This window comes from Lipomyces arxii, assembly GCF_038497795.1.
Source record: "Lipomyces arxii strain Phaff 12-163 unplaced genomic scaffold V1512scaffold_26, whole genome shotgun sequence".
NCBI classification, from domain to species: Eukaryota; Fungi; Ascomycota; class Lipomycetes; order Lipomycetales; family Lipomycetaceae; genus Lipomyces; species Lipomyces arxii.
Window position 1 is genome coordinate 65828 of NW_027117725.1, and position 12686 is coordinate 78513.

The 12686-nt window shown below is 42.8% G+C and overlaps 5 protein-coding genes across 5 annotated transcripts; 3 read left to right on the forward strand and 2 right to left on the reverse strand.

Annotated features, from left to right (window-relative positions):
• Positions 1-43: 43 nt before the first annotated feature.
• Positions 44-2593, reverse strand: V1512DRAFT_267601 (Cupredoxin). Its single transcript, XM_066917318.1, has 2 exons — positions 1625-2593; positions 44-1575 (listed from the first exon to the last, which is right to left on the reverse strand). Exons 1-2 carry the CDS (start codon positions 2187-2189, stop codon positions 332-334), a joined length of 1809 nt encoding a protein of 602 aa, XP_066769475.1. The 5' UTR covers positions 2190-2593; the 3' UTR covers positions 44-331.
• A 1771-nt stretch (positions 2594-4364) lies between these two features.
• Positions 4365-5928, forward strand: V1512DRAFT_243461 (iron permease FTR1/Fip1/EfeU). Its single transcript, XM_066914317.1, has 3 exons — positions 4365-4694; positions 4751-5556; positions 5604-5928. Exons 1-3 carry the CDS (start codon positions 4657-4659, stop codon positions 5837-5839), a joined length of 1080 nt encoding a protein of 359 aa, XP_066769476.1. The 5' UTR covers positions 4365-4656; the 3' UTR covers positions 5840-5928.
• Positions 5929-6433: 505 nt separating this feature from the next.
• Positions 6434-7892, forward strand: V1512DRAFT_87712 (iron permease FTR1/Fip1/EfeU). The gene is made up of 3 exons (XM_066918546.1): positions 6434-6668; positions 6721-7535; positions 7583-7892. The coding sequence occupies exons 1-3, from the start codon at positions 6634-6636 to the stop codon at positions 7774-7776; spliced, it is 1044 nt and encodes a 347-aa protein (XP_066769477.1). The 5' UTR covers positions 6434-6633; the 3' UTR covers positions 7777-7892.
• Positions 7893-7927: 35 nt separating this feature from the next.
• Positions 7928-9738, reverse strand: V1512DRAFT_278118 (N2227-like protein-domain-containing protein). The gene is made up of 5 exons (XM_066917952.1): positions 9569-9738; positions 9144-9518; positions 9025-9092; positions 8911-8977; positions 7928-8865 (listed from the first exon to the last, which is right to left on the reverse strand). The coding sequence occupies exons 1-5, from the start codon at positions 9646-9648 to the stop codon at positions 8286-8288; spliced, it is 1170 nt and encodes a 389-aa protein (XP_066769478.1). The 5' UTR covers positions 9649-9738; the 3' UTR covers positions 7928-8285.
• Positions 9739-10010: 272 nt separating this feature from the next.
• Positions 10011-10683, forward strand: V1512DRAFT_212533 (uncharacterized protein; the record flags this gene model as incomplete). The annotated part of the gene is made up of 2 exons (XM_066913564.1): positions 10011-10145; positions 10192-10683. 2 exons carry the CDS (start codon positions 10011-10013, stop codon positions 10681-10683), a joined length of 627 nt encoding a protein of 208 aa, XP_066769479.1.
• Between the last annotated feature and the right edge of the window lie 2003 nt (positions 10684-12686).

A 12686-nucleotide genomic window follows, 5' to 3' on the forward strand; every position in this document is an offset into this window, starting at 1 on the left:
TTCGTGCTTTAACAGACAAGGTTACTTACTACTGGTGTATAACTTCAAAGAAACTACAAATTGATTAATGATAATATAATATGTATATAAATTTGAGATTAGGCAACCAAATCAGGAGTTATCCTTCTGGGTTTCTCACGAGGAGATGTTATTAATTAGTAGAACAATACTTGAGTCTTAGCACAAGTCAAAAAAAAAAAATTAAAAGTTTAGAATGGAATCCATTTATGATCCAGTATGTTACCAAAATTATGACGCGCTATAAAAAGAAAAGGATGAAAAACACACAATACATCAAATCATACAATGACATTTGCGGCAAGGAGTAAGCCTACTTCGACTCACCACTGTCATCATAAGGCTCACCAACGATCTCCGCGACTTCACGCTCGGTCGTCTTGAGCTCCGACATACCATAGTAGGCAATGAAACCCATTCCGAGGAACGCAGACACGCAAGAAAACACCATCGCGACAATACCACGAGCAGTGAAACCGTTAGGCAATGGCTTCTGCTGAAGAGGCTCACCAGTCAGGTCCAAAAGATTGACAGTGTTTGCGGCCGCGTTACCTTCGTATGCGTATCCACCGGCACGGCAGGCAGCATAGTGGTCTTCAGGAATGACCTGCCTCTCCTGGATGAGAAGAGGAGCCTCAACAAGGACAAGAGCAAGACCTTGCTCCAAATGCCACTCGATATGGCAATGGAAGAACCAAACACCTGGGTTGTCGGATCTGAATCTGATAACGAAGTAACCTTGAGGACGAACGTACACAGTGTCACGACGCATTGGGTACTGGTTCACAGTTCCTGGATTATCCGCATCATAGACAAGGAAGGTGTTGTCATCAGGAGCAGCTTCTGAACGCTCGATGACTTGGAAAACGTGACCGTGCAAATGGAAAGGATGCTTACCTGGGTCGGCGTTGTTCAACACAATTTCAACAACCTGGTTGTGTTCCAAAACGTAGGTGTGAGTGTTTGTTCCGTAGACGGCAGCATCAGTCGACATGTTACCGGACGACATGACAGTCATAAGGGTAGGAACCTTAGGAGCAGTGTAGGTCAAGTCGTTGAAGAAAGCATAGTTGACACCGTCGCCCAAGTTTTGCATAACGACAGTTAAAGTGATGGAATAATCAGGTTCCCATGGCTCCATCCTCTCAACTGGGACAAGGTTGAAATCATCGTAAAAATCAAAGTCGTAGATGACTGCGGCATCTGGGAAATCACCTGATTCATCGTAAGTCAACCAACCAGTAGCGTTGTAGTTAAGAGTGTCAGGGACGGTATCCAACATATCAGTGTCAAATGAAGCCATCATAGGGAAGTTAGTGTCAGTGCTGTTCTTCGTGGTGAGAAGAATGGTGTATCGCTGAGCAACAGTGATGTAGAGCATAGACGCAGTAGCGGGTTCGACGTAGACACCGTCAATTTCGACAATCTGGAAATCATGTCCTTCAAACCAGATGTATTGAGAGACCAACGCGCCGACGTTGACAATACGAATCTTGTACGTAGTGTTTGGCCTGACGCTCCATTTCAGGTTCTGGGTATCATTGATAAGAGCGGCATCTAGATATTATCATTAGCGTGAACTAAGAATGCTAAAATTTAAGCATACCAGGAATAGGTTCTGAACCAGTAGGGTTAATGACAGTCAAGAACTTGTGTTCAGTAAGCCATGGAGCACCGTCATGATAGTAATCAGAGACAGTCAAGTAAAGATCCTCATCGTAGTTGCCTCTCTGAGGATCTTCCGGATCGTGAACAATGAAAGGAGCACGAAGACCGTCAGGATATTGAGCAGTGTAATGAGAGTGATACCAGTAAGTTCCTGGCTGGTCGACAGTGAAGTTATAGACGAAGCTGCTTCCAACTGGAATTGGACACTGAGTGACCTCAACTGGACCATCCATCGCTGTAGTTCCGTTCTGGAAGATACCGTGGAAATGAAGGGAAGTTGGTTCATTTCCGAGGTTGTTTGTGACATTGATGATGACACGATCATGGATGTTACACTCGATAGGTGGTGGTGGCCACTGACCATTAACACCGATGAGATTGCGCTCAAATGCGCCATCTGGATTTGCAGTCACCCATTCGATTGAGAAGTCGTGATAAACAGTCGCGGCCAGTGCGAGCGAAGCCGATGCAGCTAAAGAAGCTGCTAAGGACAAGACGCGCATTGTTTGTTTAGAGAGTGGGAGATATGAAGGAGAGAAGGAGGGGGTATAATAAAGACGAGGATGGAGAAGAATAAGAGTGTGAAAGAGGAAGAGAAGAAAATGGGTGAGGGGCGGTAGATGAAGAAGAAGAATTGGACGACCTAAAAAAGGCTGGACCCGTCGGATGAATTTTGACGTAAACCACCCAGCGAACACGCTCACGCATAAACACGCACGCACACGCACTCACGCACTCGCTCACTCGCTCACTGACAGACACACAGAGAGAGAGAGAGAGGCTTGAAAGTATTAGGCGGGCTTGTTAGAATGAAGTCTGGCTTGAGCTTTGAAGGTTTTCTTGGTCGAGACCGATGTCTACGAAAAGGTAAAATAGAAATGCATTTTCCACGTTTATGCTCTTAAATGTCAAAAACGCATTTTAGAAAAAACACAAAAAATCAGGCTAGACGGTACGGGATGGTACCTAGACATCGGTACGAGGTACAAATTGTGGCGCCGCTCAATCAGATAAAATTTAGTATGCCGGAACAGTCTAGACTCAAAGATCGGTCGAGAACGTTAATGAGCATAGTCCATATACTTTATTTTGTAGATACTATTGTTCGGACAAAAGCGATTGTTATATTATAAAAAGATAATGATGATGATGATTCATTTTGATTGTCAAATTCAAGTTTATTCTCAATTTAAAGAATGAGAATTAAAGTAGTAAAGGAAACCAAGTGACGTCTTGGTCAAATAGTTGAAAGCGCCTCATTGGAAGCGGCAGTATTGAAGAATGTAGTAGTAGTTGGAAGTATATAAGATTGATTACATGTAATAGCAGTATTCTCTTTATTATTAAATATCCAATTGCTCAAACTAATCACTTAGTTTGATTCAACACAGTCAAGCTTGTAATGACATACGGCTATACACTTGCACTCTCTTAGGTCCAGCCATAAGAGTTCGTGAGGTGAAATTGGCATTAATAAGAAATTATAGCGGAAATTATAAGAATTTCTTGGTATTTACAATTCTACTCAGCGTTTTTAATGTTTATTTAGTTCCAAAACAGGATATTTCTGTCCAGTGCGAAAGGCGTTTATTGTGGAATGTGGATATGCCATCCGCATTATGTGTCTATTGTTTACCTTTATACCTTTGGCTATTCTGATTTGCTGCAATAGATTCTTTATATAATTATGTAATACTGCGCGCTCTGTATTGTAAGTTCCGCTTCGCTTCCATTTTGTTCAGTTAACAGAGTATTCTTCTGCTTTTGCAATCGTGTTGAAATTATAATTTCATTTTTCGGGTGAGAAATGACACGCGAAAATCAAAGAACATAGATTTGAACTTACTCTCATTATTTCTTTGTATATACAAAAATTTGTTCATGTTTTGTTTACAAATCGGTGTTTTCCACCCTAGCCCAGTCTTCATTTAAAGTTTATTGCAAGTTCTTTGATCTAAATAAAGTGTGTCGGGTGAAATCGGATAAGATCGAGCAGATAATCAAGATTAGGGTTGTTTACAGTCAACTGATTTTGCTACTTTCTTTCTCTTGGTTGAGTTTAAGGTCCTTTGTATGTCGCATGCTCTATTAGTTTTTATGTTTCAAGATATCACGCGTGGTCAGTCTTGTTTTTGGTTATGCATTCGTCAAAGTCTGGACTGGAAATCGTATGAGAATAATCGGACAAGTCTTGGATTACCTAAGCCCTGACGTCCATCTCAGGCACCGAACAGACCTGCGATAAACTTGCAATAGACGAGCGTCCAGACGGCTAGCTCACGTCAAAACAAATGTCCAGACCAGCGTAAATCACACACATCAAATCGAAGCCAATCTTCCTAAATTAAGGGTTTTCTTTTGACTTAAACTTACTTACTCATAAGCTAAACAGCCACGTCTTTACTTGTTCACAATTATTACTTTGACTATTTTTACTATGGCGTGAGACGGAAATTCACTTTAAACACAAAATAAAAAAAAAAATAAAAAAAGTTTAAAACCAGGTTAGTTTAATCTGATAAAAACTGTACTTAATTTAAACCCATCGGTGTGATTAAAACGTACCTCGTTTTCAAATCTAGTGTACCTTTTGGTACCTCCGGTTGCTACCGAGACCGGACTAGCGCCTTATCCCAATTCAGCTCTTGGTGTCTCACTCCCAAAGACTTTCTCTATCAAACTACTCCGCAATCGGGAAACTAGTTACAAACTTTATTATGTGTATACGAAATGGAACTTTAAACCAAAAATATATTCGTTTGAGGTCTCGATGGTCTTGGATGGTGTTAATGTGCGGCTCTTTCGCTTTGTCGCCCTCTAGACTGTTCGGCCATCTCACGCTCTCAAAAATCCTCATATATCGTCTCTCTTGGCCTTGTTTTCACATTTCCTTGTCGCCAAGTACTACTTCTTCTCCTTTTACCTATACCAAACCCGCGACCCGGGTCTCTGTCTTAATCGTACTTCAAAATGGCAAACAACGTGTTTGAAGTTTCTATTTTCTTTATGTAAGTTTATTATTTTGAGTTTTTAGGCTGATCGCAATTGCTGAACAATTAACAAGTGTCTTTCGAGAAACCCTCGAGGCGTCAATTATTATCTCAGTCTTGCTTGCTTTCATTAAGCAAGGTGTTGGTAAATCTGATAGCGATCCTAAGCTATACAAGCAATTGGTTAAGCATGTCTGGGTTGGTTCGGCTCTTGGTTTCATCATCTGTTTGATTGTCGGTGGTGCCTTCATTGGTGCTTGGTACGGTCTTGGTCGTGATATCTGGGGTAACTCAGAAGATATCTGGGAAGGTATCTTTTCTATTATTGCAACTATCATTATCACAATCATGGGTCTTGCTATGCTCCGTCTCAACAAGATGAAGGAGAAATGGCGTGTTAAAATTGCCGCTGCCATGGAAGAGCGTAACCGTAGAGGAAAAGGTTGGTTTGGACGTTTCAGCAGAAAGTACGCTATGGGTATTTTGCCCTTCATTACTGTCCTTCGTGAAGGTGTCGAAGCTATTGTTTTCGTCGGTGGTGTCTCCCTTTCTTCTCCTGCGAAGGCTTTCCCTCTCCCTGTCATTTGCGGTCTCCTTGCTGGTATTGCTGTCGGATTCTTCATGTATAAGGGTGGTAACTTTGTCAGAATCCAGTATTTCTTGATTATTGCTACTTGTTTCCTTTACCTCGTCGGCTCCGGATTGTTTTCAAAGTCAGTTTGGTACTTGGAGATGCACGAATGGGTGAACCTCACAGGTGGTGATGCCGCTGAGACCGGTTCTGGTCCCGGTTCGTACGATATCCGCAAATCTGTTTGGCACGTCAACTGCTGCAACGGTGAAATTGACGGTGGTTGGATGATTTTCAACGCCTTGTTCGGTAAGCGGTACTTTATCTCTTTGTCGTGATGATACTAATAAAATCAGGCTGGGAGAACTCTGCTACTTACGGTTCTGTCATCTCATACAACCTTTACTGGGTTGCGTTGATGGTTGCCATTGTTCTGATGCTCTTCAAGGAGAATCGTGGTCACTATCCTTTCCTTGCTAAGTTTGAGGCTAAGCAGCAAGCAAGGCGGGTCGCAAAGGCTGAGGCCAGACGTGCTAAGATCGCTGCCGAGTTGGAAGAGGTTTCCATCCCGGAAACGAAGGAGGTTATGTAACCCTGTTCTAGCTCGTTTTTTTTTTTGTTTTAGTGTTTATCATTTGGGAATACCAATGTAATAATAATTTAATATGTCTTAATGATTAATTGTCTCTTGTATGGTAGATTGAAGAAATTGTAATTCTCCTTTCTTTATGCAGCCTTATGCGGCTTACTCTAGAGTCAATATTTGAAGATTGCGGGTTAGGGTAAATTGAAGATCAGCTAACTCTATTCAACTTTTACAGGTCCTCCAACAGTTATCGGCTGCAAAGTTATCAGATCAAAAGTATTCATCGTTATTTTGGGCATGTACAATAGTTGCTCAAGTGTTATCATATCATTACGGAGTGTCTCGTCATTGTACTTTCTAGCATTTACTCTGTCCACTATGACTTCAGCATGCCGTTAATTTAGATCTTGCATTCTTCCACACCATCATCCGACTAACTTTTCCGACATCGTATGTCTACTTCATTACTTCGGCACTTAGGATCTCACCAGTATTTAAGTACTTTTGCCCAGAAAAGCCAAGAAAGTGTTTTATTCAAGATTAGTCTGACCCAGTCCTGCTACCTATATGCAAGTGACTTTGAATGCCGGGTCGGAAATTATGCCCAGTCTTCCATCTTGACTTGTAATTTAGACATGCTTTCCAATACAAAATTATACATGCTGAAGACTCACTCGCGCATAAGCTTTTGTGTTTTGCAAGATGCAGAGTCTAGAATTGGCTTGCTGGAGGGCGCATTTTGTTAAATGTGGGCCGTCTTACCACTTTTCACTTCCTGACATCCCTCCACCTAATTCACAATGGCTTACATTTTCAACGTTGCCGTCTTTTTTATGTATGTATTTGAATTGATAATTGCACATCTTGTATATTGACACTTGTTACAGTCTCTTTCGAGAGACACTCGAAGCTTCAATTATCATCTCCGTCTTGCTCGCGTTCCTCAAGCAAGGTATTGGAAAGTCCTCACAAGACCCAGTAGTGTATAAAAAACTAGTACGGCAAGTATGGATAGGCTCGGCTGCGGGACTGTTGATTTGTTTAATTCTTGGTGGTGCCTTTATCGGTGCATGGTACGGTCTCGGGCGTGATGTCTGGGGCTCGTCTGAAGACATCTGGGAAGGTGTATTCTGTCTCATTGCCGGTATAATTATTTCTGCCATGGGACTTGCGCTGCTCAGAATCAACAAGATGAAAGATAAATGGCGTGTCAAGATTGCGAAGGCTATGGAGAAGAGCGAAGGCAAGCTCACTTTTGGCAAAGGTTGGTTTGGACGATTCACCCGAAAGTATGCCATGGCCATCTTGCCTTTCATTACCGTTCTCCGTGAAGGTATTGAAGCTATCGTGTTCACTGGTGGTGTTTCTTTGTCCTCTCCTGCTAGAGCGTTTCCTCTGCCTGTCATTTGTGGTATTCTCTGTGGCGTGCTCATCGGTTACTTCATTTACAAGGGAGGAAACTACATGAAGATTCAGGTCTTTTTAATCGTTTCAACATGTTTCTTGTATCTTGTTGCTGCTGGTATTATGTCTCGTGCGGTTTGGTACTTTGAGATGTACGTCTGGGCTAGAGCCATTGGTGGTGATGCCGCCGAAACTGGATCCGGACCTGGCTCGTACGATATTCGTCAGTCAGTCTGGCATGTGAACTGCTGCAATCCAGAACTTGATGGCGGCTGGATGATATTCCAGGCTCTTTTTGGTATGTCTTAGGTATTTTCTAAGCTACATACGTGCTAACAAAATCAGGATGGCAAAACTCAGCAACTTACGGCAGCGTTCTCATGTACAACCTTTTTTGGATCTGCGTTATTGTCATAGTTACCCTCATGCTTTTCAAGGAAAAGAAGGGATACATTCCGTTTATTTCCAAGAAGAAACCAGTCGAGCCAGCCGCTCCTTCGTCAGCAGTCGTGAATTCAAAGGAAGTCGATTCGGTCTAAGCCGGTTCTTTGTGTTGTTTTGTTTCTCTACGCGCATATAACTTACCTTAATGTTTAAATGTTCTTAATTTTTTTTTTTGTTGGTTGTCGTAACATCCAATCGTACATGTCAAATACGCTACCCATCCGGTTAGGGCTTTATGCGGCTTGACTTTGAGACAACGTTAGTGGTACTGTACCCATTATTTAAGCTTGTCAGATTGTCTTTAGAAGTCAAGGAGAAGATAATGATTTTGATCAAGATAATCAACTTTGATCAGATAACGAATATGTCTTCTTATCTTAAATTATAATGCGAAATACCAGCATCGTTAAACTTATGGTGGTTAATTTACGACAGTAAGCAACAATACAGTGGCATTTCAGGTTTCTGTCCAATTTTTGATTTCGTTCAATGAGGTCTGATGATTGATTCTAATGCAGTTTCGCTGAAACAGGACAATCAAAATACGTGTAACCGAACTCCGAATTTTCCCACTTCTCCTATCCAGCAGAGAGTAGCAGATAAATTACGCAACTGCAGGCAACTTGCGAGCCACCCAAAAAACGGACTCAAACACCCATTTTCCCATCGCCTTTTCATCTGCCGCATAGGTAGACGTGATCCCGGTTTCCAGCACTTCGACTGAAAACCCGCACCGTTCGACCATTGACACGAGTATATCCAACGGCAATTCAATGCTGAGCTTGTCTTGATTCGCGGCTCCACCTATATCGCTTAAGTTCTGCTCGTCTTCGAAATGGTACAGCAGCGGTCCGAAATTGATCCAGTATACATCCTCGTCACTAGAACTGACGTCTTTCAACGTTCGGCGAATAACGTCGATATAATCGAGCACGTTGTGGGCAGTGTCGAGAAAAAATACAGTCAAGATTGCGTCCCATTTGTCTTCTGGGCCGGCATCTGGTCGTCCGTAAATATCAGTAAATGAACCCGCTGTGAAGGAAAAGTTGCCTCCAGTTTCAGACCCGGATGTAGACGGACACCTGTCTGGGATTGTTACTTGGCGGACCTGGTTACTCGCAGTAGATGTGTGCGAGAATGTATGTATGAATGGATAAATAGCAAATTCATCAACTTTTGTAGTTCTTGAAAACGTGAGCAAATTCATCAAAAGTCAAGTAAACACTCACAAATTCAAAATAAAGTTGGAAACTATGAGCATATGGTACGAAAACTCGTTACCTTGTGATACATAACCTAAACCATTCGGTCACCACTAACAACACAATCACAACTGTCTCTACCTTCGCATGCAACATCATATGCTAACCGTCCCAGTCCTGCACCCGGGATCAAAACTTTCGTACTTGCTCTAAAATCACGAACTTAGTTTGAAATTCACAAATTTGTTCGCCAGACCTACCTGTTTCCAGGGTCGTATATGTTGTTTAGCGCGCGAATCACTCGGCCATAACAAATATCTCTCTCGCTCGCTGCTTCAGAGCTCCAGTCTCTGTAAATCTGCTTAATTGTGCTTCGGGTCTGGTCGACCTGAAACGCAGTCGCACCTTCCCACTCGCGCATATCTTGCGGTGCTTCAAACTCGTTCGCACCATACTGAGCAACGAGACGCAAAAAAGACGCGTTGCTATCGATGGCCTTGTCGATCTGGTCAAGATGTTCGGTGTAGGATGGCTGCAGCAAACCCTGATGAGCTGGACTTAAACTATAAAATGCTTTAAATCGGGGCCGTGTGAGGTTTGCATGTGCTGCTTTTCCATACACAAGAAACGAGTTTCTGGTTTGACATTAATAACAAAGTAAGTTACCAGCATTGAATTATCGTACAATGTCGAAGTCAATGCGTTGCGCTCAAGTACTTCTGCAGACTCAGTTACTTGGTCACGGAAATTTGGGTCGCCGTTCATACCGCAAAAAATTTACGTATTAGCTGCATGAACACGACCAATACGGCGTATACTTATCTACCATATACACCTGAAGATCAAAAGTGTTCGGATCCTCTGTCTGAGAGCACAGACGTAACGAACAGTTTTAAGGTTGTTCGATGACGGAGCCGGTAAAGCTTAATCTGTCCTGTCATTTTGGTTGGACATATTTACGCGACCGTTACTACTATTGTGCTGGCAAGAGCTCTTTCAGTTCCACATCCACGTAAGATTAGTTGATTCTAGTATTCTAGTGCTGGTTCTGGCGTTGCATTCGACCTCAATGCCAACCAAATATGCAATCGGTAGCTACGAGTACCAATAAGCAAACAGTGGCCAACATGGACGCAACGCAAGATGGGCTTGACACTGAACCGTTTGGGCTCTTGAGTCGTTCAATAGTTCATTCGCCGGTAGTACAGTCAATTAGTCTGTTTCGATTTAGCCCAGGACAAACTGGCATACTTTTTGTGAAGGTAGTGTGTGCTTTGAGCTATAAACACACGTGCTAATGTCGTGTAGCAATCGTCAATAGAACTAGATCAATTGTACCATGATCCGGTCACTAACGAATACGAGCTTAAAGTTATACACAAAACTGATCTGTTTGGCAAGATCTTGTCGTCGGCGGTACTTCCCTGCAAAGTAGTGCTACCAATTGAGTACAACAGGGCGCGAGACTTGAGTTTGTCTGCAGACGCAGATCTCAAATACGGATCTCAAGCTTCAGACACAGATACGTTAGTGCTGATTACCCAAGACAGAAATCTGCTTTTTGCAACCTTTGAGGCTACGCAGTTTATTGTTACCACCTGTCTGAAATCAAACCACGCTGCCGGCACAAAGCTAAAGCACATTTTTGGACAAAGCCGGGAGGAATTCGAAGATTATGAAATGGAGGAGTACGCAGACGGGTTTGATTCTGATGATATGGACGACGACAGTATATCCGACGAAGATCCAGCAGCACGGATCAAAGCATTGGGGAAAAGCGTTGACATTGATCCACTGTAATTATAATATCTAGTCATTTAAAGAAGACTGTGTGCTAAAGCTTGATGCAGAGGACGAGCTCTTGTGGTGAGCTCTTACCAGAACATGTTTCGAGTAGTTTCATTGAGCAAGCCCGGGCCTGAAGGCGAACGGTCTGTCCCGAATTTGTGCTGGGGAGAGGTCGAAGGTATCATTTTGCACACCAAGTTCTTGTACACTGACAACTCGAAAAACGATTTGGTCGCGTTTGCAGTTTTTTACGTCGAGTATGTTTTATGCTTTCCATACTTGGGTTCAATCTGTGCTGATACGTATAGCGAGCTACGCCAACCTAGAATTAATATATACCAATGGAACATGCAAGATCCGCTACAAGATACAGTGCTGAATTGTTTAATACCGCAACCGAGTGGTAAAACTCTCTCATGGCTTAATCTAAATAAGCTGATGACCCCAATGGACATGGTACCAGTGAGGTATCAAAACAGTATTGCTCTTGTGACGGTATAAAATTCAACAAGCTTTGGAACTAGTTTAACAGGACCTAGAGCGATTCTATATACTGGACACAAGCTAGTGACGGTGTTTCTGGTTACGTATGGGACCACCACTTTCGATATCCAGCATCATGTATGTTTGTTTGATGCAAGCAATATTTTGCACCATCTAACTTTTTCGAGTGTCAAATGCGTTGCCAGTAGCGTCTTATTATCCACAACGTTTAGACCAGTCGCGTCTGACGTCACTTTGTCTGCATGACTATTTCTACTTGGCATTTGATTCGGGGGACATCTATCTTGTCGGGCTCGACTCTAATGGAAAAACCGTCTGGATAGACTATGCTCAAATCCAAAGCGATATCGGACCTGGATTTGTAGTCATTGAATGCCAATCGTCTTCACAGCCTGATTTAGTTATTGCTGGCGGGGATATCAAATCGGGTGGCAGCTTCTCGGTAAGTTGTGACGGATTCGGAAAATTGTTGAAACTTCAAGCTAATCAATGCGACAGGTCATGTTCGATGCTCGAAAACATGAAAGTGAGACGTTTCAAAACAGCGATGAACTGCAGATTTGGGCTCCGTGTTTTGACAGTTGTGTTGTGCACACTACAAATCCGCTTCGTGATCGATTGTTTATTGCGGCCGGATTTCGTGATTGTGGTGCAATCACACAATTTAGGCATGGCGTTGAAGGACACGTAGTAGCTAGCGGTCCTCGATGTCTAGGGTACGTGTATTCAGTACTGAATGAATCTGAAATGTTTAATATGTATCTAGAGTTACAGACATCTTTGTGCTCACTCATGAGTTATACAGGGGAAATGTGTTTGTAATACTGACATACCCATGGCAATCTCAAATCCTCGTTACAAACGAGGCCTTTTCAGCTCTGGATGATCTCTCTACCCATCCCGACTTTCAAGCTTCAAACATACTTGCTAGCGAAATTTTGGCAGCACAGGTGCTTCCGTCATCAGGTCACATGCTAGCAGTATTTTGCGATTTAGTCAAAGTAGTTGACATGAATTCTGGCCGGATAGTGACCGAAACAAGTATTCGTTCACAAGATAAATCTCAGCCTTGGTTCCAACGCCCAGTTGTCAATATCAGTGGTGATGGTTTGCTTATAGTGCTGACAGTTCGTGGCGAAAACCATGACGAACTTGTGCTGTTCAGAGTGTATGATGAGGTGTCAGTCAGGCGAGAGTCTTCGGTGGCGATGACGAATGATGTATCTGTGCTGAAGATAACCACGGTTGCTGGCAAGCGGTATTGTTTAATTGGAACGCATGCACCATCGCTTATCAGCTGCGAGATTACTGTGGATCACAAGTTTGGGGAGTTGCATCCGGTGCAAATATACGGTTCGCACGAACGACTTGACCCATTTCACGAAATCCCGGATTGGCCGTTTGCTGTTCCGGTATCAATATCAACGGTGGAACACGTCGAGCCTAAAGTTCTTGTAGGCGTGCGTGATGGTTTATTATTATACGGCGAGTTTAGATATATGGATCAATCA

What these genes read in the sequence shown, in the direction of transcription:
- V1512DRAFT_87712 (XM_066918546.1), top strand. Translation starts at nt 6,634, where the DNA reads ATGGCTTACATTTTCAACGTTGCCGTCTTTTTTAT. An exon ending in AACGTTGCCGTCTTTTTTAT is followed by an intron (nt 6,669 to 6,720) that starts GTATGTATTTGA and finishes CACTTGTTACAG; the next exon opens with TCTCTTTCGAGAGACACTCG. An exon ending in GATATTCCAGGCTCTTTTTG is followed by an intron (nt 7,536 to 7,582) that starts GTATGTCTTAGG and finishes TAACAAAATCAG; the next exon opens with GATGGCAAAACTCAGCAACT.
- V1512DRAFT_243461 (XM_066914317.1), top strand. Translation starts at nt 4,657, where the DNA reads ATGGCAAACAACGTGTTTGAAGTTTCTATTTTCTTTAT. An exon ending in GAAGTTTCTATTTTCTTTAT is followed by an intron (nt 4,695 to 4,750) that starts GTAAGTTTATTA and finishes ACAATTAACAAG; the next exon opens with TGTCTTTCGAGAAACCCTCG. An exon ending in GATTTTCAACGCCTTGTTCG is followed by an intron (nt 5,557 to 5,603) that starts GTAAGCGGTACT and finishes TAATAAAATCAG; the next exon opens with GCTGGGAGAACTCTGCTACT.
- V1512DRAFT_278118 (XM_066917952.1), bottom strand. Translation starts at nt 9,648, where the DNA reads ATGAACGGCGACCCAAATTTCCGTGACCAAGTAACTGAGTCTGCAGAA. An exon ending in ATATACGACCCTGGAAACAG is followed by an intron (nt 9,093 to 9,143) that starts GTAGGTCTGGCG and finishes TCGTGATTTTAG; the next exon opens with AGCAAGTACGAAAGTTTTGA. An exon ending in TCCAACTTTATTTTGAATTT is followed by an intron (nt 8,866 to 8,910) that starts GTGAGTGTTTAC and finishes CACGTTTTCAAG; the next exon opens with AACTACAAAAGTTGATGAAT.
- V1512DRAFT_267601 (XM_066917318.1), bottom strand. Translation starts at nt 2,189, where the DNA reads ATGCGCGTCTTGTCCTTAGCAGCTTCTTTAGCTGCATCGGCTTCGCTC. An exon ending in TGGTTCAGAACCTATTCCTG is followed by an intron (nt 1,576 to 1,624) that starts GTATGCTTAAAT and finishes GATAATATCTAG; the next exon opens with ATGCCGCTCTTATCAATGAT.